The following is a 23,941-nucleotide window of genomic DNA, read 5'->3' as shown; positions in this document are numbered from 1 at the left end:
GCCAGGCATGTTGGTGGGCGCCTGTAGTCCCAGCTACTTGGGAGGCTGAGGTAGGAGAATGGCGTGAACCCGGGAGGTGGAGCTGGCCGTGAGCCGAGATCATGCCACAGCACTCCAGCCTGGGCGACAGAGAGAGACTCCATCTCAAAAAAAAAAAAAAGGAGAGAAAATACAAAGATACGCAAGGGCACATCCCCAGGAGGGAAGTCATCCTCACCCAGGGAGACCAGGTTCCTATAATTCTCCAACATCACATCCCTGTATAGAGTCCTCTGAGCAGGGTCCAGGCATTTCCACTCCTCCTGAGAGAATTCTATGGCCACGTCCCTGAATGTCAATAGACCCTGAAATGAAAACACATTTTAACCAAATGGTTATGGGAGGAGTTCTTATCTTTACAGAAAATGAGAAGAGGAGAGAGGGGAAAGCATGGATTTAAATGCAGTGAATATTCTAACAAATCTGAGTAAGGGATTTTTCACCGCATTTTGTCTTCCCAGTTGTGTTTTACTAAAGTTCTTTTTTTTTTTTTAAAGGTGGAGTCTCACTCTGTTGCCCAGCCTGGAGTGCAATGGCACAGTCTCTGCTCAATGCAACCTCCAAGTCCCAGGATCAAACGATTCTCCTGCCTTAGCCTCCTGAGTAGCTGAAATTATAGGCACGTGCCACCACAACCAGTTAATTTTTGTATTTTTAGCAGAAATGGGGTTTCACCATATTGGTCAGTTTGGTCTCAAACTCCTGATCTCCTGATCTGCCTGACTCAGCCTCTCAAAGTGCTGGAATTACATGCATGATCCACCGTGCCCGGCCCAGAAACGTTCTTTTTTTATTTTTATTTTTTGGAGACGGAGTCTCGCTCTGTCGCCCAGGCTGGAGTGCAGTGGCGCGATCTCAGCTCACTCCAAGTTCTGCCTCCCGGGTTCATGCCATTCTCCTGCCTCAGCTTCCCGAGTAGCTGGGACTACAGGCACCCGCCACCACACCCGGCTAATTTTTTGTATTTTTAGTAGAGACAGGGTTTCACCGTGTTAGCCAGGATGGTCTCGATCTCCTGACCTCTTGATCCGCCAGCCTCGGCCTCCCAAAGTGCTGGGATTACCGTGCAGACACCGTGCCCGGCCCAGAAACATTGACACACCAAGTGACATTCAGTATCTAGATGAGGCAGAGTATGAGTGATGTCTTCAGAGATGACAACGTTCACAGTGAAAGATGAGAAACTAAAATCTGGCTGGGCGCAGTGGCACATGCCTGTTATCCCAGCTACCTGGGAGGCTGATGCAGGAGAATTGCTTGATCCCAGGACGCAGAGGTTGCAATGATCCGAAATCGCACCACTGCACTACAGTCTGGGCAATAGATACTCCATCTCCAAAAAAAAAAAAAAATTAGCGAATTAGCGAGGCATGGTGGCAGGCACCTGTGGTTCCCAGCTACTTGGGAGCCTGAGGTAGGAGGATGGCTTGAGCCTCAGGGTGGAGGTTTCAGTGAGCTAAGATCGTGCCACTGTGCTCCAGCCTGGGCAACACAGTAAGACCCAGTCTCAAAACAAAAGAAAATATATGAAAACTAGATTACTCAAAGTATGAAAATCCATTTTATGTATGTGTATATATATATATATGTCAACAAATAATGAAACCTACACAGACTCACAAAAAACTAGATGTTAATACAAAGGGTTGTCATTTTCCCCAGATTTTCAAAATGGAAAAGTTGTTCAAAATATATATATTTGTGCATGTGTATATGTATGTATATGTATATGTGTGTGTGTATATTGTGTGTGTGGGTGTGTATACATATAAAGGCTTTAAAAATATAAAAAATAGCAAGTTTTGTTGAACTGAAGAGGAATCTCATCTTGCTGCAAAAGGATACATTGGCGGTTGGGGGCAGGGGGGAATCTTGTCAGATCTAAGAAAACAGGAAATGCCTCATCCTAGAGGAAGCAATCACCCTTTCAACTGCCTGACCTGGAGGAATCTTCAGATATCTGTAGTAACGCGGGTGTGCACAGAGGCAGCCACTATGGCACTCTTTATACAGGGAAAAGTTGCAAAGGCCCATTTGTCATTCAGCCAATTTCCAATGCAGATGTCAAAGAGCAAGCTATCCACGTTTACTAACATGAGAACATGTAAATTTTCACAACTAGCAGGATCAAATATCAAAGTAAAATATTTACTGGAGCACAAAGAAAACAACAGACACTGGCGTCTACTTGAGGGTGGAGGGTGGGAGGAAGGAGAGGAGCAGAAAAAATAACTATTGGGGGCCAGATGCGGTGGCTCATGCCTGTAATCCCACCACTTTGAGTGGCCAAGGCAGGCGGATCAAATGTCAGGAGTTCAAGATCAGCCTGGCCCACATGGTGAAACCCTGTCTCTACTAAAAATACAAAAATTATCAAGGCATGGTAGCAGGCCCCTATAATTTCAGGTACTCAGGAGGCTGAGGCAGGAGAATCACTTGAACCTGGGAGGCAGAGGTTGCAGTGAATTGAGATCATGCCATTATACTCCAGCCTGGACAAAAAGAGCAAAACTCAGTCTCAAAAAAATAAATAAATAAAAAATAACTATTGGGTATGGGGCTTAACACCAGAGTGATGAAATAACCTGAACAAGAAACCCCGATGACCCTAGTTTACCTATATAAGAAACCTGAACATGTGGCCCCAAACCTAAAATTTTTTTTTTTTTTTTTTGAGATGGAGTCTTGCTCTGTGCCCAGGCTGGGGTGCAGTGGCACAATCTCAGCTCACTGCAGTGTCTGCTTCCCAGGTTCAAGTGATTCTCCTGCCTCAGCTTCCTGAGTAGCTGGGATTAGGGGCACGTGCCATCACGCCAGGCTAATTTTTGTAAAAAAGTTATTTTTTTTCAATTTATTGAATAATTTTTTCTAAAGTCTCATATGATGCAGAAATACATGTGTATGAGACTTGCTCTGACGCCTGGCACAGAACTGACAGTGGCGACTCCCCAGTGAGTTTGGAAGGAGGGTGGAGGATGCAACAGGGAAGGGAGTTGCCTGATGGCAAAGGGTCTAAGCTGCAGCTTTGCTTGGAGTTTTACCACAAAACAAATATATTCACTATGTGATGTTTAAATAGAAAAATATATATTTTGGGGACTGTTGTGGGGTGGGAGAGAGGGGAGGGATAGCATTAGGAGATAACCTAATGCTAAATGATGAGTTAGTGGGTGCAGCACACCAGCATGGCACATGTATACACATGTAACTAACCTGCACATTGTGCACATGTACCCTAAAACTTAAAGTATAATAATAATTTTAAAAAAAAGAAAAATATATATTTAATAATAATCATTGGGGCTGGGCATGGGGGCTTATACCTGTAATCCCAGCACTCCAGGAAGCTAAGGCAGGCAGATCACCTGAAGTCAGTAGTTTGAGACCAGCCTGGCCAACATGGTGATACTCGTCACTAATAAAAATACAACAAAATTAGCTGGGCGTGGTGACGCACGCCTATAATCCCAGCTACTCGGGAGGCTGACGCAGGAGAATCACTTGAACCCGGAAGGTGGAGGTTGCTGTGAGCCAAGATCATGCCACTGCACTTCAGCCTGGGCGACAAAGCAAGACTTCATATATGTGAAATATAATAATATTATCATAATATAATAATACTGATAATAAAAATTATAACCAAAACACCTGTTTCACAAGCCTCTCCACAGGAACACCACAGTCTCCATGAGCTTAATGTGTTAAGAATGGTTTAATGAATCTCCTGCTATTATTCAGGTTGATTTCCTATTCTTAAAATAAAGATGGAATAAAACATCTTGTATCATTCATGTCTGTGTATGAACTTTCCATTCTAATTAGTAAGATAGTTGGAGTCAGAAACACAGTAACTCACTCAATTACCTAAAAATGTAGTATAAAATCAGGAAGAAAACATTGCTCCATATTGGTCACCTTTTCTAGAATTTACCACGTACTTTGTGCATATTAATACATGACTTCCATTGGCAGTTGCTCTAATCCTGGTCTACAGAGAGCTGACAGAGCATCCAGATGTAGCCCCTGAACAATCCCTGCTGCCCAACAGCACTGACACCACGGGACCCTCACCCCATCTCCATCCATGTCTGGGTGTGAACCCTTCCCAGGACCATGCCCAGTGCAGCCTCTTCCCAAGTTCATGTCACTGGATCATGGGAGATGGAATCTAAGCAAGATAAGAGGGAATGAGGAAGGCATGGGTGAGTGCGAGCAAACCTGTCAGGCAGGATGCTTCAGACTCAGAGAAGATTCCAAACGCCAAGGTCAGCATTTCTGAAAAGAAGGAGACAGAACAATCCACCAAGAATATCATCTCACCTGAGGAAGAGCCATCCCTGACTCCTTTGCTTTCCTCTTCCTCTTCCAGGTTTCTTCCTCACATACCAAGAGTCTTTAGAAGTCAATCCTGAATGTTAGAAACATGTTGTTTATTGCTCAGAATCAACACATCCCCTCCCTGTAACACAACAACACATACAAAGGAGACTTCATCCTGAGGACATACGGTCCCCTATGCTGCCGACCACACCAGGGACAATAAACTCCTACAGGAAAACTCCCACTCCCCTCCCGGAGAAGCCCACACACACGCTGCAGCAGTGGGGAGCTGGGGTGGGATGAGCTCCCCTTTAGGGCACAGACCCAGGCCTGACCAAACCCCACACAGAGGCTGGGTGCAGTGGCTCATGCCTGTCATCCCAGCACTCTGGGAGGCCGAGGTGCGTAGATCTCTTGAGCTCAGGTTTGAGACCAGCCTGGGCAACGTGGTGAAACCCCATCTCTACCAAAAATACAAAAACTTAGCCAGGCATGGTTGTGCACGTCTGTGTGTCTGTGGTCCCAGTTACTTAGGAGGCTGAGGTGTGAGGATGGCTTGAGCTCAGGAGTTCGAGACCAGCCTGGCCAACATGGTGAAACCCTGTCTCTACTAAAAATTCAAAAATTGAGCCGGGCACACTTAAGTTTACACGCTTAACCGCATCATAAAGTTGCAAGCAGTACTTGGAATCATCACTAATGAAACAGCAAATGCATTAGACTTACTGGCCCAGCAAGCCACAAAAACGAGAAATGCCATCTACCAAAATAGATTAGCTTTCGACTACCTCCTAGCCCAGGAAGGAGGAGTATGTAGAAAGTTTAATCTAACTAATTGCTGCCTAGAAATCAATGACAATAGGAAGGCTATTAAAGAAATAACTGTAAGAATGAAAAAATTATCCCATGTTCCAGTCCAGACTTAGACAAAGTAGACTCCCGAGTCCGTCTTTAGAGGCTGGTTTTCCTCCTTCAGTCGATTCAAAACCTTAACAGGAGTGGTTCTAGAAATACTAAGAATTGGTTTAATACTCCCTTGCCTCACCTCTCCTTGTTAAGAACGTTCAATCAACTATAGAAGCAATTGTGACTAGGCAGACTACCACTCAGCTAATAGCTCCATATAAATATCAGCCTGTGCCTAAAGAAGAAAACCTGCTCTTTCATGAAGAATCCAGTAATAGTGGTGCTTTCTATTAAAATCTTATTTATAAAAAGCAGCAAAGGGAGAAAACTGAGGCAGAAATTTAAATAATCAATATGCATTCATTCACTCCAAAAAACTAACAGGCAAGGCAAGTGTTAAAAAGAAAAGAAGAACAAGTTTTCCTCTGCCTAGCAAGCTCACTTCAAGGACAGTTATAAGATAACGCTTTTTGTGCAGTTGAAGCCAAAGGAATGAGCTCCAGACAACCCCACTTTAGAACAAGAGTGAAGAAAAAAAAGTCTGTATTTAGCTGTTCTTGTTTTTCTTTCAATGCAGCTACAAGACCACGAGCTATGCAAGGCCACAAGTTATGCTATGCTATAGATTATGTGACCAATCATTACATGATTAACTGCTTTTATTTTGCTTCTGTAAGCCTGCTTATAAAAACCCCACTCTGTCTTTGTTGAAATGCTCAGCTTTTCAGATGTAAATCCACTGAGCCGGTGCGTACCTTAAATAAACATCGTTCTGTCTCCCGCATACCGGTCTCTCTAGTACTTAGTTTCCCGCAACACCATCTCTGCGCCTCCTTTGCTCTCCCTGTTAAATTCTCTCTTCCCTGTTATACCCCCCTGTCTCCACTCTCTGGTACCCCAGATCCCCAGGTGTCCTCCCTGCTGTGCTTCTCCCTCTGTTCTCCTTGCCACCAGCACCACTCTGCTCTGCCTGCCCTGGCTCCAAATCCCTCCTCCTCTCCCTCACCCTGATGAGCCTCCCTCTCTGCTGTCCCTCTCCCTACCTTGCTCTCTGTCCTTCATCTCTCTGTACATCCAGCTTTTCTCTACATTTCTCCAGTTGCTTTTCTCCTTTTTTTTTTTTTTTTTCCCACATTTGCTGTGTCTGGCAAATCCCTCACCCATCCTCTACTTTGCCATCTGTTATGAGTCTTTTTTATTCTTCTTTTCTGTCTCAGGTTTTCTACTGCTCTACGTCTGTCTCCTGATCCCTTTAGCCTACACAAGCACCGGAGGCTTTGGATAAGACACGGGAGGGTTTGGAGCAAAACGCCTGCATCCCGGGGGAGCGCATTTTCCAGGGGCTGGAGCTGGGCAGGCAAGAACACCCCGTGTCACAGGACAGGCCCCAGGCACCTCCCTAACTCGGGCTCAGGGAAAGCAGTGACTGTGGAGGCGAACCTGGGGAGCAGCAGGGCCCGCAAAAGGAGGGAGGCGGCGGCGCGACGGCGCCTTAAGACAAGGGTGGGGTCTGCAGGGTCCCAGGACCAGACAGAGGACGCGGCCTCCTTGGGGCTGGGGCCGCCGCGCTGCGTCCAGCTGCCAACGAGGGCGAGACTGGGAGGCGCTCAGGGCGGGAATTCACCTCTCGGGTGAGGACTTTAAAAAGCGCGGGACGGGAGGAGTCAGAAAAAGTTTCAGAGCAGGAAAACTACGTGATAGAAAGTGTATACATTGCCCTATAGCAGAAACACCCGGGACGGGACCAGCCTCAGGAGGACCTTAAACCCAAATGGAAGCGACCCCCGGACTCTCACGGGGTCCTCTCAACTTGCTCTGGGTGAAGGAAGACGGCTGAGAATTTCCAGGTTAGTGGAGACCCCACGCCCCAGGTACAGAAGCGCCAGGGACCTGGGAAGCACAGACTTAATACAAAACAGAGCGAAACTCACCCGCGGCGGTGGGACAGTCACTCCACACGGTCCGCTTCCGGGTCTGCGCGAAGCTGCGCGCGCAGGAAAGAAGCCAGGCCTGGGCGGGACCCGCGAGGAGGTGGGCGGGGCCTGGGCGAGGTAGGGGCGGGGCAGAGAGACTTTACCCTTTAGAACCGACAGAGGGCGGGGCTGTGGCGGGACCTGTGAGTGTCTCAGCCTGGCTCCCAGGGCCTCTGTTTTCAGGTTTTGGAGGCGAGACCGGCCAGGAAGGCTGAGGCATGATTCAAAAGCCCTGGAATTGTCTGGAACGGGGATGCAAACTGGAATGTAAAATGCAAAGCCCTGCCTGGATGGAACGTACGATTTCATGCTGACAGCCCACAGAACAGAATAGAAATCCTCTCCCTTTCTAATCTCCGTTCACTTGGGAGGGAGAGTCCACCCTGTGCTCAGCTGCAGAGACTTCCCTAGGGCCACCGCCTGGGATGTGGGACGGAATGCTCAGGCCAGCGAGGAGTGAGGTCACCACCTGCCGGATAAACACAGCAGGGATGTGGGCGCGGGCGCGGGAGCCTGAGGTCCCAGTTACTCAGGAAGCAGCGGCGGGAGGATCGCTGAGCCTGGGGGTCCAGGCCAGCCTGGGCGACAATGTAACACCCCCTCCCGCAGGGCTCCCTTCCTTGTCTCTCTTTCTCTCCTTTTTTTCCTTTTTTTTTTTTAACGTTTTAAAATAAGAGTTTGATTGTGTGAGATAGGGATCTAACAGTATTCTTTTCCATGTGGATATCCAGTTAGTTGCCTCAGCATATTTTTGGAAGAGATTTATTCCTTTATTTATTTACTTATTTCTTTTGTTTTGAGACAGAGTATTTCTCTGTCGCCCAGGCTAGAGTGCAGTGATGGGATCTCGGCTCACTGCAGCCTCTGCCTCCTGGGTTTCAGCGATTCCCCTGCCTCAGCCTCCAGAGTATCTGCAATTACAGGCGCGTGCCACCATGCCCGGCTAATTTTTGTATTTTTGTAGACGAGTTTCACCATGTTGGCCAGTCTGGTCTCAAACTCTTGACTTCAAGGGATCCACCTGCCTGGGCCTCCTCAAAGTGCTGGGATCACAGGTGGGAGCCACCGCGCCTGGCCAAATACTTTTTACTTCACTTTCTAATTGTTGAGAAAATACAATTGAAAACAAAACAAAAAAATCTTCCCCCAAATGACAAAACATCTCCATGACGATAATAGAGAAAGAAATAAAAACCATTTTATTAATAAGTAAGCCTTAGACCAGAATGTGATGGGAAATAGAGGCAAACAGCTAAGAGGTTGAAAAAAGAGAAACACTTCACAGTTCTATACAACCCATTAAGTACATGTTTTCAAGATAAACACTAATCAGTCCTCAGGGAAGCGGACTTGACAACACCCTTGGTCACACATAGTTCATCCTGGCTCTAGTTGGTAATGGAGGTGACCATCTGTGTCAGCTAATTAGCTTCATGCAGAGGGAGGGGGAGAAACACTAACCCATGTCTTTTTGACAAGTGTGAGTTTTACAACATGGCTACAGGTGCCCTCTCTGGTGAGGCTCCTACAATGTGACAGAAACTGATGTCAGCAGTAAATAATAACATTTAGAATTTATGATTAAGTATAGAGTTTATCTGAACACAAAGCATGAGGATAGACACCTGGAAACATCAACTCCAAATGAATGGGATCAACGTTCCCAAGTAGAGACGTTAAGGTTTCACACACAGGGAAAGACAGAGAAGCTTTAGCAGAATCACCACGTTTTCCATTCAAGACCAGTGCATAGGCTGCAGCAAGTTGATTGGTGATGGAGTCATACACTTCAAGGAAGGTTATGTTATCACTCCATAAATAGGGACAATGATCCCAGGAGGCCTTATCTCTGGGGCTGCTTAGTCTTCCTAGTTATTTACAGGAGAACTCTTTTCCCGTAAATAAGGGCAAGACTCGCCCAGGCTGGAGTGCAGTGGGGCGATCTCGGCTCACTGCAACCTCCACCTCTTGGATTCAAGCAGTTCTCCTGCCTCAGCCTCCCAAGTAACTGGGATTACAGGCACACGCCACCATGCCTAATTTTTTGTTTGTTTGTTTGTTTGAGACAGAGTCTCGCTCTGTTGCCTAGGCTGGAGTGCAGTGACATGATCTCACCTGCTCACTGCAACCTCCACCTCCCGGGTTCAAGCGATTCTCCTGGCCCAGCCACTAAATTTTGTATTTTTAGTAGTGACAGGGTTTCACCATGTTGGGCAGGCTGGTCTCAAACTCCTGACCTTGTGATCCGCCCGCCTCAGCCTTCCAAAATGCTGGGATTACAGGTGTGAGCCACCGCGCCTCGCCTTTTGTTTTGCATTTTTAGTAGAGAGTGGGTTTTACCATGTTGGCCAGGCTGGTTTCGAACTTCTGACCTCAAGTGATCTGCCCGCCTTGACCTCCCAATGTGCTGGGATTACAGGCATAAGCCACCGCAGCCAGCCAGGAAAATTCGTAGAAGTTACGCCTGCGTTCCGCGGGACTCAGGTTGCATGAGCACATTCCTCTCAAGGTGTAGCGGGACCAGCCGCGGATAAAAGCCCTCAGACACCCGGTTAAAGAAAGAAGTGGCTTTATTCAGCCGGGAGCATCGGCCAACTCACGTCTCAAGAACCGAGCTCTTTGAAGACTTTATTTGGCCGGGAGTGTCGGCAGACCCGCCTCTCAAGAATTGAACTCCCCAAAGAAAGAGTTCCTGGCCCTTTTAAGGCTTTACAACTCTAAGGGGTTCCACGGGAAAAGGTCATGACAGATTAAGAGCACATGTGGTTAGAGTTGGGGGGCAGTTAATCTTTTAACCTCAGGCCTGGTCATCAGTGGCGCTGGCTGGTCTTGTCACTGAATTCATTCCTGTTGTTTTTCAGCTTTTACTTCCTCCTTCTCTTCAGAGACAGGAGACAGTAAGAGAAATGGCCTCTCTCCTCAAAGGCTCAGAATTATTTGAAGGCCATAGCTTTAAATTGGAATTATTTGATGTTTGAATTATTTAATTTCCTACTGAGATACAGGTACTGTCTCCCTTGTATTTTGCCTTTCAAAGAGAGCTCCCAAGTCCTTCAGAAATACATTCCTGGGTCATTACGCTGAAAAAAAGGTTTAGTTAGTTTCTAAAAAATACCACTTCAGACCAGGCGTGATGGCTCATGCCTGTAATCCCAGCACATTGAGAGGCCAAGGCGGGCAAATCACTTGAGGTCAGGAGTTCAAAACCAGGCTTGTATCCGGGAGTCGGAGGTTGCGGTGAGCCAAGATCATGCAATTGCACTCCATCCTAAACAACTAGAGCAAAACTCCATCTGAAAAAAAAAAAAAAAAAAAAAAAAACCTCAGAAGACAGAGAAAATCCATTTGCAAATTTTCTAAATCAGTGTCCTAAGAAAAGAGATGAAAGGAAAGAAAATCTCTTCCTTTATTTTCAAGGGAGGAATTACACCTCTCATTTATTTACGTGTTTGTTTGAGACAGGGTCTAGCTCTGTCACTGAAGCTAGAGTGTGGTGGCGAGATCAGGGCACTGCAGCCTCCAACTCCCTGGCTCAAGTGATCCTCCCACCTAAGTGCCCCGAGCAGCTGGGGCCACAGGCGTGCACCACCACACCAAGCTGTCTTGTTTTTTTTTAGTAGAGACGAGGTCTCATCATGTTGCCCAGGCTGATCTTGAACTCCTTGGCTCAAGAAATCCTCCCACCTCTGCCTCTCAAAGTGCTGGTGAGAGGTTAAGCTGGCTGGGCTTCTGGGTCGGGTGGGGACTTGGAGAACTTCTCTGACTAGCTAAAGGATTGTAAACACACCAATCAGGCCTCTGTGTCTAGCTAAAAGTTTGTAAACGCACCAATCAGCACTCTGTAAAAATGCACCAATCAGTGCTCTGTGTCTAGCTAAAGGTTTGAAATTCACCAATCAGCACTCTGTAAAAATGGACCAATCAGCACTCTGTAAAATGGACCCATTAGCAGGACATGGGCAGGGCCAAATAAGGGAATAAAAGCTGGCCACCGGAGCCAGCAGCGGCAACCTGCTCAGGTCTCCTTCCACGCTGTGGAAGCTTTGTTCTTTCGCTTTTCACAATGAGTCTTGCTGCTGCTCCCTCTTTGGGCCCGCACAACCTCTATGAGCTGTAACACTCACTGCGAAGATCTGCGGCTTCACTCCTGAAGTCAGCGAGACCACGAACCCACTGGGAGAAACAAACAACTTCAGACGTGCCACCTTTAAGAGCTGTAACACTTACTGCGAAGGTCTGCAGCTTCACTCCTGAAGTCAGCGAGACCACGAACACACCAGGAGGAAAAAACAACCCCAGACGCGACAGTTTCAAGAGCTGTAACACTCACTGCAAAGGTCTGCCGCTTCAATCCTGAAGTCAAGCGAGACCACAACCCACCAGAAGGAAAAAACCCCGGACACATCTGAACATCTGAAGGAACAAACTCTGGACATGCCATCTTTAAGAACTGTAACACTCACCGCGAGGCTCTGTGGCTTTACTCTTAAAGTCAGCGAGACCAAGAACCCACCAGAGGGAACCAATTCCAGACACACTGGGATTACAGATGTGAGCCACTACTCTGGGCCCTGACTTTATTTCCATGAAATACGAATTGTCCTTCACCTCCTGTGTGTAATAGGCAGTTTTGCATGTCACCTTTCAGTTCCCATTATCCACTCAACCCCGGATCCTGCTTAGTTTAATAAGCCTTCTCGTTGTCAGTCCCAGCTGCAACCAGCGCCCTACTCCAGTCCTTTACCGAGGTCCCTGCCCCTCTACCCCGCCCTGCTTCAGACTGAGGGGAGCGTGCCCCGCCTGCAGGACGCATGACTCTACCTGCTCCAAAAAGGCTCTTTGCATTAAAACTATTTTCAACTTAAGAGGAAAAACGATTAAGCGTTCGGTACAGGTGGCTCACTACATGTAATATTAGGGGTAATATCACGGCACATCAGAAACAATCCACCAATCAGAACCCAGAGGACCCAGTCCTGGAGGGCAAGAGTATGACAGCAGGCGACAGCCATGGCCCAGCTGAGGAAAGAACCCGGATCCGCCCCCCTTCAGGCCCCGCCCTTCAGAACAAAACCCCTTTCAGACCCCGCCCCAAAAATGATAACCCTCTGGCCCCAGCCCTTCTCGCTGTCCTGGGCGGCACCAAGGCAGCCTCCTCCCTCTTGCCCCGCCCCAGTCCCGTTCCAGGTCCCACCCCCACCCTCTAACCTGGCCCGGCTTCCAAAGCGGCCTCCACCTTCTGGCCCCGCCCAAGCACCGGTTCAGGCTCCGCCCCCTCGACGACCTTTCCCTTCTTCCTCCGGGTCACTGCCGACTGTCCAGAATCCGCCCAGACAGGGTGGAGGGCCTGCCCACGGTTGTTATGCAGCGCCCGGGGCTGGCTCAGATGAGTGTTTTCTTGGTCTTTCTGCTTCAAACCTGTCTTTCGCAGCACCTTATCCCCGAGTCTAGCCACTGCAGGAATCTGGTTGCTTCGGGATGTTGAAATCCACACGCAAGATTGTGTAGTTGTCAGGGATTTCCAGCTCCCCCATGCGAAGCTTGCAGGCCCAGTGCCTCTGCAGCGTTTGTGTCGCTTTATACTGTGTTCTCCCCCTTCCAAGATCCTATTGCCCTTTTCAATAATCCCAGTTGGCAGCTGCTGAGCGCCTCACCCTCATCTACCCATGTTTCCCAGCTGTCAGCCCCTTTGTTCTCATGAGCGGTGACTCCACAGTGTCGATCTTTGCTTGGCGTGGTGGATGAGGACTACAAAATTCCTACTTTTATGAGAATTGGATCAATTGTTGTTTTTGTATAACGTTCAGTCATTTTGTTGCCTAAAACGAGGTCACAGTCTACACCCCATGTTAACATTCTTGGATCTTGCGCAGTAAAGAATTCAAGGCGAGTGTCCGAATGCAGTGAGGAGAGTTTATTGAAAGCTACCAGTTACACAGTAGGGTGTCCTCAGAAGGCTGGGGGAGTGCCTCCTCATGAAGTTTTTCTTACATAGGGGCCTAAGTAAAAGCTAAGTTATGTCTACCTGCCGGTGAGCTGACAGTGTGACAAAACTTATTACTTTGTTGATTTAAAGCTATCTTTGGCCGGGCACAGTGGCCCAAGCCTGTAATGACAGAACTTTGGAAGGCTGAGGTGGGAGGATCACCTGAGGTCAGGAGTTTGAGACCAGCCTGCTTCTTAAAAGCATACATTGTCATCGGATATTAGGTTATCTTGGACATTGTGTTTCTGTAGGAGTTCGTCTTTGCAGGTATCATGAAGCTGCTTTCCTTAACTGTAAACATCTTATGACCGTGACTCATGCATGAGCAGTAAGGAATATGTTTTGCTAGTTTTAATAAACTTGAACTTTGTCACCCTAGCTCTCCTAGGTTCCTGCTTAACAGTTTATCCATTCATGCAGCACGGAGTTCTAAGCACAATTATGGAGACACCACTCTCTTGTATCTGACAGGCTGAGCTTCTGTCCCAAGAACATAGTAATAGCAATACTAAGTGAAATATTAGGAAGTTTTATGTATGTATATAATTGATCATTTATTATTTGCCATTTAAATTGGCTAAAATTACATAGAATTGGTTATTTTAATCAAATATTAGTATGGAATGAGGCCACCACTTCTCCTGTTGTCCTTCCCAGCTTCTCTCCAACCTCCCCTTTTCCCTAGTTTATAAGACAGGAGAAAAGGGAGAAAGCAAAAAGTTGGAAAGAGACAGAACTAAGATAAATAGCTAGACGACCTTAGCGCCACCACCTGACCCTGGTGGTGAAAATAATAATAATAATATTAACCCCTGACCAAAACTACTGGTGTTATCTGTAAATTTCAGACATTGTATGAGAAAGTACTGTAAAACTTTTTGTTCTGTTAGCTGATGTATGTAGCCTCCAGTCACATTCCTCACACTTACTTGATTATGACCTTTTCACGTGGACCCCTTAGAGCTGTAAGCCCTTAAAAGGGCTAGGAATTTCTTTTTGGGGGAGCTTGGCTCTTAAGACGCGAGTCTGCTGACACTCCCAGTTGAATAAAAAACCTCTTCCTTCTTTAATCTGGTGTCTGAGGAGTTTTGTCTGTGACTCATCCTGCTACATTAGAAATATGTATCTTTCACAAATGGAATCTAACCACACAAAGTTGAAGAGCATTTCCCTATGTTGAATAAATATGAAGGAGTTCAGATTTTGGAACTGATATTGTGCTTTCCACTACACCTCATTTTTTTCTTATTCTATCTTGATTTCTTCTGTGTTCATGAGCTTGTGAACCAAAAGTATCTACTAGGTCTCAATCAATTTAGAAATCTATTTTGCCAAGGTTAAAAATGCCCCCGTGACACAGCCTCAGGAGGTCCTGACAACGTGTGCCCAAGGTGTTCAGGCTGCAGTTTGGTTTTACACATTTTAGGGAGACATAATACATCAATCAAAACATGTAAGTTATACATTGGTTTGGTCTGGAAAGGTGGAATAACTGGAATTGGGGGGCTTCTGGGTCACACGTAGATAACAAATGATCACATTGAGTCTTTCATCAGCCTTTCACTGAATACACAATTTTTTTTTTTTTTTCTGTGACAGAGTCTCGCTCTGTCACCCAGGCTGGAGTGCAGTGGCCCGATCTCCACTCACTGCAAGCTCCGCCTCCTGGGTTCACGCCATTCTCCTGCCTCAGCCTCCCGAGTAGCTGGACTACAGGCTTCCACCACCACGCCTGGCTAATTTTTTGTATTTTCAGTAGAGACAGGGTTTTACTGTGTTCATGTTTGCCAGGATGGTCTCGATCTCCTGACCTCAGGATCCACCCACCTCGGCCTCCCAAAGTGCTGGGATTACAGGCGTGAGCCACCACCATGCCTGGCCCTGAATACACAATTTACATGTGAGAGGGGGTGGAGGAATAGTCACTTATGCCTTAGACTGCCTCAGTGACTCTACATTTTTACATAAATAGGACAGGGGAAGCAATCAGATAGGCATTTGTCTCAGGTGTGCAGAGGGATGGGTTCTGTCCCACACCTGTGAAGATAAGCTATTAGTTTACATTGGCAGTGGGAAATTCAAAAGAACTATTTTAGGGTGGAGATCTTGAGGTCCCCAGTTTGTGAGGGGAGTCTATAGCTTTGTTTTGTTTTGAGATGGAATTTCACTCTTGTTGCCCAGGCTGGAGTGCAATAGCGCAATCTCGGCTCACCACAACCTCTGCCTCTTGGGTTCAAGCGATTCTCCTGCCTCAGCCTCCTGAGTAGCTGGGATTACAGGCATGCGCCACCATGCCCGGCTAATTTTGTAGTTTTAGTAGAGACGGGGTTTCTCCATATTAGTCAGGCTGGTCTGGAACTCCTGACGTACTGTGGTTTGCCCGCCTCGGCCTCCCAAAGTGCTAGGATTAGAGGCATGAGCCACTGCGCCCAGTCTGTATGTAGCTTTCTTTTAGTCTTTGTAGCTATCTCGTTTAGAAACAAAATGGGAGGTAGGTTTATCTGATACAGTTCCCAGCTTGACTTTTCTCTCTGGCTTAGTCATTTTTATTTTCCTTTCATGAGCTTGTGACAGACATAATGCTTTGACACACTGATATTGTTTTCTATAGACTTTTCCATAACAGAAAGGACAAAGGTCTGTCATTAACTGGGTTAGGGGAGACGAGAAGATTCCCAGGAGACTCCTGGTCTCAACCAATCCTCCCACCTCAGCCTCCCAAAGTGGCAGGACCACAGGTGTGATCCACTGAATCCAGTGGAGTCTCGATCTCAAAAAAAAAAAAAAAACAAAACAAAAAACAGAAATTAAGGTATTCTATGGAATTACATCATTTGACTTTTGTTTTGAAATGAAAAGTCTCACATTTATTACTGAACACAGCCAACCAATGCGTTTATAACAAATTTACAGAGAAAAAACATATTCCCAATAAAACATGTCCAACTGTCCAGATAGTGGTGACATTTTCAGCTTGATATGGTAACGTGACTGTGATGCTCACACAGCATAAATATGTGTGCCATCTCACGTGCAATTCCTTATAGACCCAGCTTGGTTCTTGTCCAATGTCTCCTTTTGGAGTCGTACCTGATTTTATTACTGGTTTTGATCTGAATCCACAGGGGAGTGGGATGGTTTTGCTTTTGTTTCTTGGCCAGGAATCACTTAATCCTGAAAGTCTTCTGAGAAGATGTGGCAAGAAGCAGAGTCAAGCACACACCATGATGGCAAAGAATGGAAGAGAAGGAACTTGACCATTTTTTTTTTTTTTTTTGAGATCGAGTTTTGCTCTTGTTGCTCAGGCTAGAGTGTAATGTTGCCATCTCAGTTCACTGCATCCTCCACCTCCTGGGTTCAAGAGATTCCCCTGCCTCAGCCTCCTGAGTAGCTGGGATTACAGGCGCATGCCACCATGCTGAGCTAATTTTTGTATTTTTACTAGAGATGGTGTTTCACCATGTTAACCAGGCTGTTCTCTAAATTCTGCCTATGTTTCTGCTGTTTGCTGTCAGTCCTCTTCATTGCAGCACAAACAAGATTAATTTTTTTTCTGTAAAAATGATGTGGAAGGTCTGCCTGCTGCTTCATGCATCACTGTCAACATTGTCTTGCCCTAACTCAAAATAAGTTATCCGTTTACAAACTCTTTATTTCTTTTGGGCATTGTCCCCATAACCTTTTTATAAAGCATCAATGATTTCATTATTCCTCTACCCAAACGTTACCACAAGTATTCTTTTTTTGAGACAGTATCTCTCTCCATCACCCATGCTGGAGTGCAGTGGCATGATCATAGCTCACTGCAATCTTGACCTCCCAGGTTCATGCCATCCTCCCTCCACAGACTCCACAATAACTGAGACGGCAGGCATGTGCCACCATGCCCAGCTAATTTTTGTATTTTTTGTAGAAAAGGGGATTTCCCCATGTTTCCCAGGCTGGTCTTGAATACCTGGGCTCATGTGGCCCACCTGTCTCAGCCTCTGAAAATGCTGGGATTACAGGCCTGAGCCACTGCATCTGGTCTCATCATAAATTTAATGTTTCTTCTTGTTTCAATTTCATCAGAATTTATATTGCTTTGATAGAGTCTCTTTTCATACTCATGTCTTATCCTTTTGAGGGCATCAAACTAGAGCCTGTTCAGACATGTCATAACAGACTTGCACTGGTTTATTTTGGTGCAAAAATTGTGAAATTCATGCACAATTTTCTCATAATATGTATTTTTCCAGAACTTCTTGAAGATCCCTTGTCCTAGAAAACTGTATTCAAGAGGATATTTAAAAAATGTAGATATTCAAGTGCCAGTTATTTCTGGGATGCAAGGATGGTTCAACATATTCAAGCAAATCAATGTTATATACCACTAGAACAGAATGAAAGATTAAAACCATATCACCTTAGTAGACGGAGAAAAAGCATTCCACAAAATTCAAAATCCAGTCATCATAGAAATCCTAAACAAAATAGAAAAGGAAATTTACCTCAACAATAGAAAGAACATCCATGAAAGGACAAATGAGTAAATAACCAAGGAGGGAAAATGGAATGCTTTCCTGTACGATCTCACATGATGCAAGAATGTGCTCACCCCTTCTATTCAATCAATACTGGCTGTCCTGGCCAGAGCAATTAAATAGCAAAAGAAATCAAACTCATCCAAATCAGAAAGAAGTAAAATTATATTTGTTTGTAGACGACATGATCTTCTGTGTAGAAAATCACAGACTCAACCAAAATAGTACTGGAACTAACAAACATATTCAGTGGATTTGCACAATACAGTATCAGCACCAAAAATTAGTTGAATTTCCATACTTTAATAATAAAAAATTTTAAAAGAAAATTTTAACACACTTCCATTTGCTGGAGAACTTAAAGTAAGAAATACTTAGGAATAAACGTAAAAAGGTGAGAAGTTTGTACCTTGAAATCAACAAAAATTGATCAAAATGATTAAAAACATATATAGAGACACAACCCATATTGATGGTTTGGAAAAATTAATATGTTAAATGATTATATAACCCAATGTAATTTAGATTCAATACGATACTCATAAAAATCCCTGTCAGTTTTTGTTAAAGAAACAAGAAACAGGCTGGGAAAAGTGGCTCAGGTCTGTTGTCCAGGCTGATCTCAAACTCCTGACCTCAAGTGATTTACCTGCCTTGGCCTCCCAAAGCACTGGGATTACAGGTGTGAGCCATGCCACACAGCCCAGTCCTCTTAACATAAACACTTTAATGTCAATTAAGGCTTGAACTCAATGTTAAGTCAACTCAAACTCAAGTCAATGCTGAACTGACTCTAATGTCAATCAATGCTTGATGGTTTGCTATATTCATTGCATTGGGAACAATTACCTGAAAAATGAATTTTCTGATATTCTGCAAGGAGTGAAGTCGGACTGAAGACCTTGCCACACTGATGACATTTGTAAGATTTCTGTCCAGTATGGATTCTCTGATGTCTAATGAGGTGAGAATGTGAAGTAAAGGCTTTGCCACGATCATCACACTTGTGAGGTTTCTCTCCTGTATGAATTCTCCTATGTTTTGCAAAGGATGAAGCTTGACTGAAGACCTTGCCACAATCATGACATTTGTAAGGTTTCTCTCCAGCATGAGTTCGCCAATGAACTGCAATGTATGAACGATGTCTGAAAAATTTGCCACAATTATTACATTTGTAAGATCTCTCTTCATTATGGCTTCTCCAGTGATTTACAATGGTTGTAGCATTACTGAAGACGCTGTGAGAATCATTACATTGGTCAAGTTTCCCTACACTATGGATTGCCTGATGGTGAATAAGTGTTGACTGCCCACTAAAGGCTTTGACACACTCATTACACTTGTAAGGTTTCTCTCCAGTGTGAACTCTAGGATGTTGTGCCAGGTGTGAATCACGTCCGAAAGCCTTGTCAAAAACTCTTACATTTTTATGGTTTCTCTCCAGTATGAATTCTCCTGTCTTTCAAGGCTTGATTTGCGACTGTAAACTTTGTCACATTCTTCACATTTCTAAGGTTTCTCTCCAGTATGAATTCTATGATGACGTGCAAGGTGTGCTTGTTGATTGAAAACCTCACCACATTCATTACACTGGTAAGGTTTCTCTCCAGTATGAATTGTCTTATGAATTATAAGGACTGAATTGTGACAGAAGGTTTTGCCACACTCATTACACTAGTAAGGTTTCTCTCCAGTATGAATTGTCTTATGAATTATAAGGACTGAATTGTGAGAGTAGGTCTTGCCACACTCATTACACTTGTAATGTTTCTCTCCAGTATGAGTTCTATGATGATGTGCAAGGTGTGCTTGTTGATTAAAAACCTTGCCACATTTATTACACTTGCAAGCGTTCTCTCCAGTATGAAGTCTATGATGACGTGCAAGCTTTGCTTTGCGATTAAAAACCTTGCCACATTCATTACACTTGTAAGGTTTCTCTCCAGTATGAATTGCCTTATGAATTACAAGGGCCGAATTTTGACTGAACATCCTGCCACACTCATTACACTTGTAAGGTTTCTCTCTAGTATGAATTCTCCTATGACTTTCAAGGTTTGATTTGAATCTGAAAGCTTTATCACATTCTTCACATTTGTAAGGTTTCTCTCCAGCATGAGTTCGCCCATGAACTGCAAGGTATGAACGATGTCTGAAAAATTTGCCACATTTATCACACTTGTAAGATCTCTCTTTATTATGGATTCTCCAATGATTTGCAATAGTTGTAGTATTACTGAAGACGTGGTGACAATCATTACATTTGTAAAGTTTCCCTCTGCCATGGATTGCTTGATGGTAAATAAGCGCTGACTGCCTATGAAAGGTTTTGCCACACTCATTGCACTTCTAAGGTTTCTCTCCAGTATGACGTCTATGATGGCATGTGTTAACTCCTTACTGAAGGTCTTGCCACACTCATTACGCTTCTAAGATTTATTTCCAGTATGAAGTCTATGATGGCGTGTAAGGCATGACTTCTGACTGAAGGTCTTGCCACACTCATTACACTTGTATGGTTTCTCTCCATTATGAATTCTCCTATGTCTTTCAAGGTTTGATTTGTATCTGAAAGTTTCATCACATTCTTCACATTTGTAAGGTTTCTCTCCAGTATGAAGTCTACGATGGCATGTAAGGGATGAGGTCTGGCTGAAGGTCTTGCCACACCTATTACACCTGTAAGGTTTCTCACCAGTGTGAATTCTCCTATGTCTTTGAAGGTTTGATTTGAAACTGAAAGCTTCTTCACATTCTTCACATTTGTAAGGTTTCTCTCCACTATGAAATTTATGATGGTATACAATGGATGACGTATGACTGAAGATCTTGCCACAATCATTACACTTGTAACATTTCTCTCCAGTATGAATTTTCTGACATATTTCAAGATTTTATTTGAAACTGCAAGCCTTGTCACATTCTTCACACTTGCAAGATTTCTCTCCACTATGAAGTCTACAATGGCATGTAAGGGTTAACTCCTGATTGAAGGTCTTGCCACAATCGTTACATTTGTAAGGTTTCTCTTCAGTATGAAGTCTATGATGGCATGTAAGGGATAACTCCTGACTGGAGGTCTTGCCACACTCATTACATTTGTACAGTTTCTCTCCATTATGAATTCTCCTATGTCTTTCAAGACTTGATTTGAAACGGAAAGCTTCATCACATTCTTCACACTTGTAGGGTTTCTCTCCAGTATGAAGTCTACGATGGCATGTAAGGGTTGACATATGACTGAAGGTCTTGCCACAATCATTACACTTGTATGGTTTCTCTCCAGTATGAGTTATCCTATGACTTTCAAGGTTTGATTTGAAACTGAAAGCTTTGTCACATTCTTCACATTCGTAAGGTTTCTTTCCAGTATGAATGCTACGATGGCATGCGAGGTATGACTTCTGACTAAAGGTCTTGCCACACTCATTACACTTGTGTGGTTTCTCTCCAGTATGAATTCTCCTATGTCTTTGAAGGGCTGAATTGTGTCTGAAAGCTTTGTCACATTCTTCACATTTGTAAGGTTTCTCTCCAGTATGAAGTCGATGATGATATGTAAGGGATGACATCTGACTGAAGGTCTTGCCACACTCATTACACTTGTAAGGTTTCTCACCAGTGTGACATCTACGATGGCGTGCAAGGTATCGCTTCCGAATAAAGACCTTGTCACATACATCACATTTATATCGTTTCTCTCCTAGATGAATAATCTGATGTTTGCTTAAGAGTGAGCTATAATTAAAGGCGTTGCCACTCTCAATACATTGGAAAGATTTTTCTCTCATGCATACTTCCTGTCTTTGTGTGAGTAATGAATAATTCAGAAAATTATTCCCATAGTTATTAGATATATGGGTTTTGGGCCTACAAGAAATTCTTTGGCCTGTTGAAACCGAGGAAGCATCGTTGATAGACTTCACAACTTGATTATTAATTTTCCCTTTGAGCTGAAATATGTGGAGTTCAGACAGATGTGAATGAAAGCTTGATCCAAGCTGATCTTTAATAGGATTGTTTCCAGCATGCCTTTGATCATATTGCTCTGTACTACCCATCAATTTTTTTATTTTTGTCATGGGTGCTTCATGGCCATTTCTTTCATCTTCTTGCCACTGAAACTCAAAGTTATGAATATCTTTCTCAATTTCCTGGAAGGAAAAATCTCCAATGTGATGACTTTCATGTCTTTGCAATGTCCCTGTGTGGATCACTTCTGTATTGCCTTGTGCTGTCGATGAGAACTCCTTCATTGTGCATTTGGAAGAGATACCTACAAAATATAAACACTAATAGGTACACAAAAGACAATACTGATTTTAAACTTCCCAAACATGATCTTCAAAGTTTAGGAACACAAAATCGTAAGATTCTTTAATAAATAAAGGGCGATTACATGTGCTTCAAATTATTATTACGGAAGCTTATTTCCAATATCATGACAAAACACTGAAGGGCACAAACATGTGTAAGCCTAAAGTAAGAAGTATTTTTCCACTGTGACCCTAAAGTGTCTAACAGTTTGCAAAAGACATATCACTGTCACATCAATGAAAAGTATATATTCTTCATATTTACAGCATATTTACTGTATACAAATAGTACTAAAGGACCACACAATATACTATACTGGTAAATAATCCACAGCAAGCTCATGTAAGGATAACCAAAATCAATGGAAATTCTGTATTGTTAAATAATCATAGCACTGAGAAGATAAGAAAAGATTACAAAATTTAGCAAGGCATGGTGGTGCACGTCTGTACTCCCAGCTACTTGCAAGGGTGAGGCACAAGAATTGCTTGAACCCAAGAGGCAGAGGTTGCAGTGAGCTGAGATCGCACCACTGTACTTCAGCCTGGATGACAAAGTGAGACTCCATCTCAAAAAAATATATATATATTTTTCTGAATAACTGTCATAAAATTACCTATATCCATGCAGAAAAGGCATATTGTAACATCTAAAAAATTTTTTTTTATTTTTGAGACAATGTTTCACTGTGTCACAACAGGCTGGAGGGCAATGGCCTGATTTCGGCTCACTGCAACCTCCACCTTTTGGGTTCAAGCCATTCTCCTGCCTCAGCCTCCTGAGTACATGGGATTACAGGCACATGCCAGCATGCTTGGCTAATTTTTGTATTTTTAGTAGAGATAGGGTTTCATCATATTGGCCAGGCTGGCCTTGAACTTTTGACCTCAAGTGATCCACCCACCTCAGCCTCCCAAAGTCCTGGGATTGCAGGCGTGAGCCACAGCACCCGGTGGCACTTTGTGACATTAACTAGTAAACTGTGTCAGTTATATTGCATACCACATACCAAAAAGCTTTATGTAAAATCATAAAAATGAATTGGTAAAATACTGTAACCCATAAAACCAGCAAGCAAATCATAAGTACATTTATACAAACTGCAGAATTCTAAACAATTCCCTGTTAAGAAAAAAGCACAACTTCTACTTACCACCAGCACACAATATAAGAACTGAAATACATGTTAAGATCACTACCTTCTGATGTATGAGGTCAAAAAAATATGCAGCATTATAATGAATAAGAATTCACTAACAGCTGGGTGCAGTGGCTCATGCCTGTACTTCCAGCACTTTGGGAGGCCGAGGTGGGAAGACCATGAGGTCAGGAGTTCAAGAATAGCCTGGCCAACATGGTGAAACCATAACTCTACTAAAAATACAAAAAAATTAGCTGGGTGTGGTGGCGGGTGCCTGTAATCTCAGCTACTCAGAAGGCTGAGGCAAGAGAATCGTTTGAACCCAGGAGGTAGAGGTTGTGGTGAGCCAAGGTCCCACCACTGCACTCCAGCCTGAGTGACAGGCTGAGACTTCGTCTCTAAGAAAAAAAAAAAGAATTGAGTAATAGTGCCGGAGGGTGCAATTACGATGTCACAACTACATTTATGAAACAGCCAGGCAATACAGCAATTCTATATATATATATACATTGCCCTATGTATCTAGTTCACTATGCATAAAATATAAAACATAGAATGTGTACTGGGGAAATTTATAAACTGAGATCAGAGAAAACATTGTATAAAACAAATTAAACAATAAAAACATAAACAATATGATGCAGGCTCCCTGGTCTGAATGTTCTTATTGGCCAAAAGCCATGTTCAGAGTTCTTATTCTCCAATAGGATGTTCTGCAGATGGGGCCTTTGAGAGA

At 44.1% G+C, this 23,941-nt stretch overlaps 2 protein-coding genes and 1 pseudogene across 2 annotated transcripts in view; all 3 read right to left on the bottom strand.

Annotated features, from left to right (window-relative positions):
* Window positions 1-8,272, bottom strand: part of LOC100973446 (zinc finger protein 813-like) — a 19,687-nt pseudogene extending 11,415 nt beyond the window's left edge.
* A 142-nt stretch (window positions 8,273-8,414) lies between these two features.
* Window positions 8,415-19,333, bottom strand: LOC117976915 (putative zinc finger protein 137). The gene is made up of 2 exons (XM_034944567.3): window positions 19,253-19,333; window positions 8,415-19,152 (listed from the first exon to the last, which is right to left on the bottom strand). The coding sequence occupies exons 1-2, from the start codon at window positions 19,331-19,333 to the stop codon at window positions 18,547-18,549; spliced, it is 687 nt and encodes a 228-aa protein (XP_034800458.3). The 3' UTR covers window positions 8,415-18,546.
* The window catches only part of LOC100973790 (zinc finger protein 525), a 28,261-nt gene continuing 12,734 nt past the window's right edge, over window positions 8,415-23,941 (bottom strand). Inside the window, 1 exon segment of the mRNA XM_063600596.1 lies at window positions 8,415-22,023. Coding sequence (XP_063456666.1) covers window positions 19,712-22,023 — 2,312 coding nt within the window. The 3' untranslated portion in view covers window positions 8,415-19,711.

The sequence above is a fragment of the Pan paniscus genome, chromosome 20, assembly GCF_029289425.2.
Source record: "Pan paniscus chromosome 20, NHGRI_mPanPan1-v2.0_pri, whole genome shotgun sequence".
In the NCBI taxonomy this organism is placed as follows: Eukaryota; Metazoa; Chordata; class Mammalia; order Primates; family Hominidae; genus Pan; species Pan paniscus.
The sequence above is the reverse complement of the archived record's forward strand: the minus strand, read 5'-3'. Positions and strand labels throughout refer to the sequence as shown.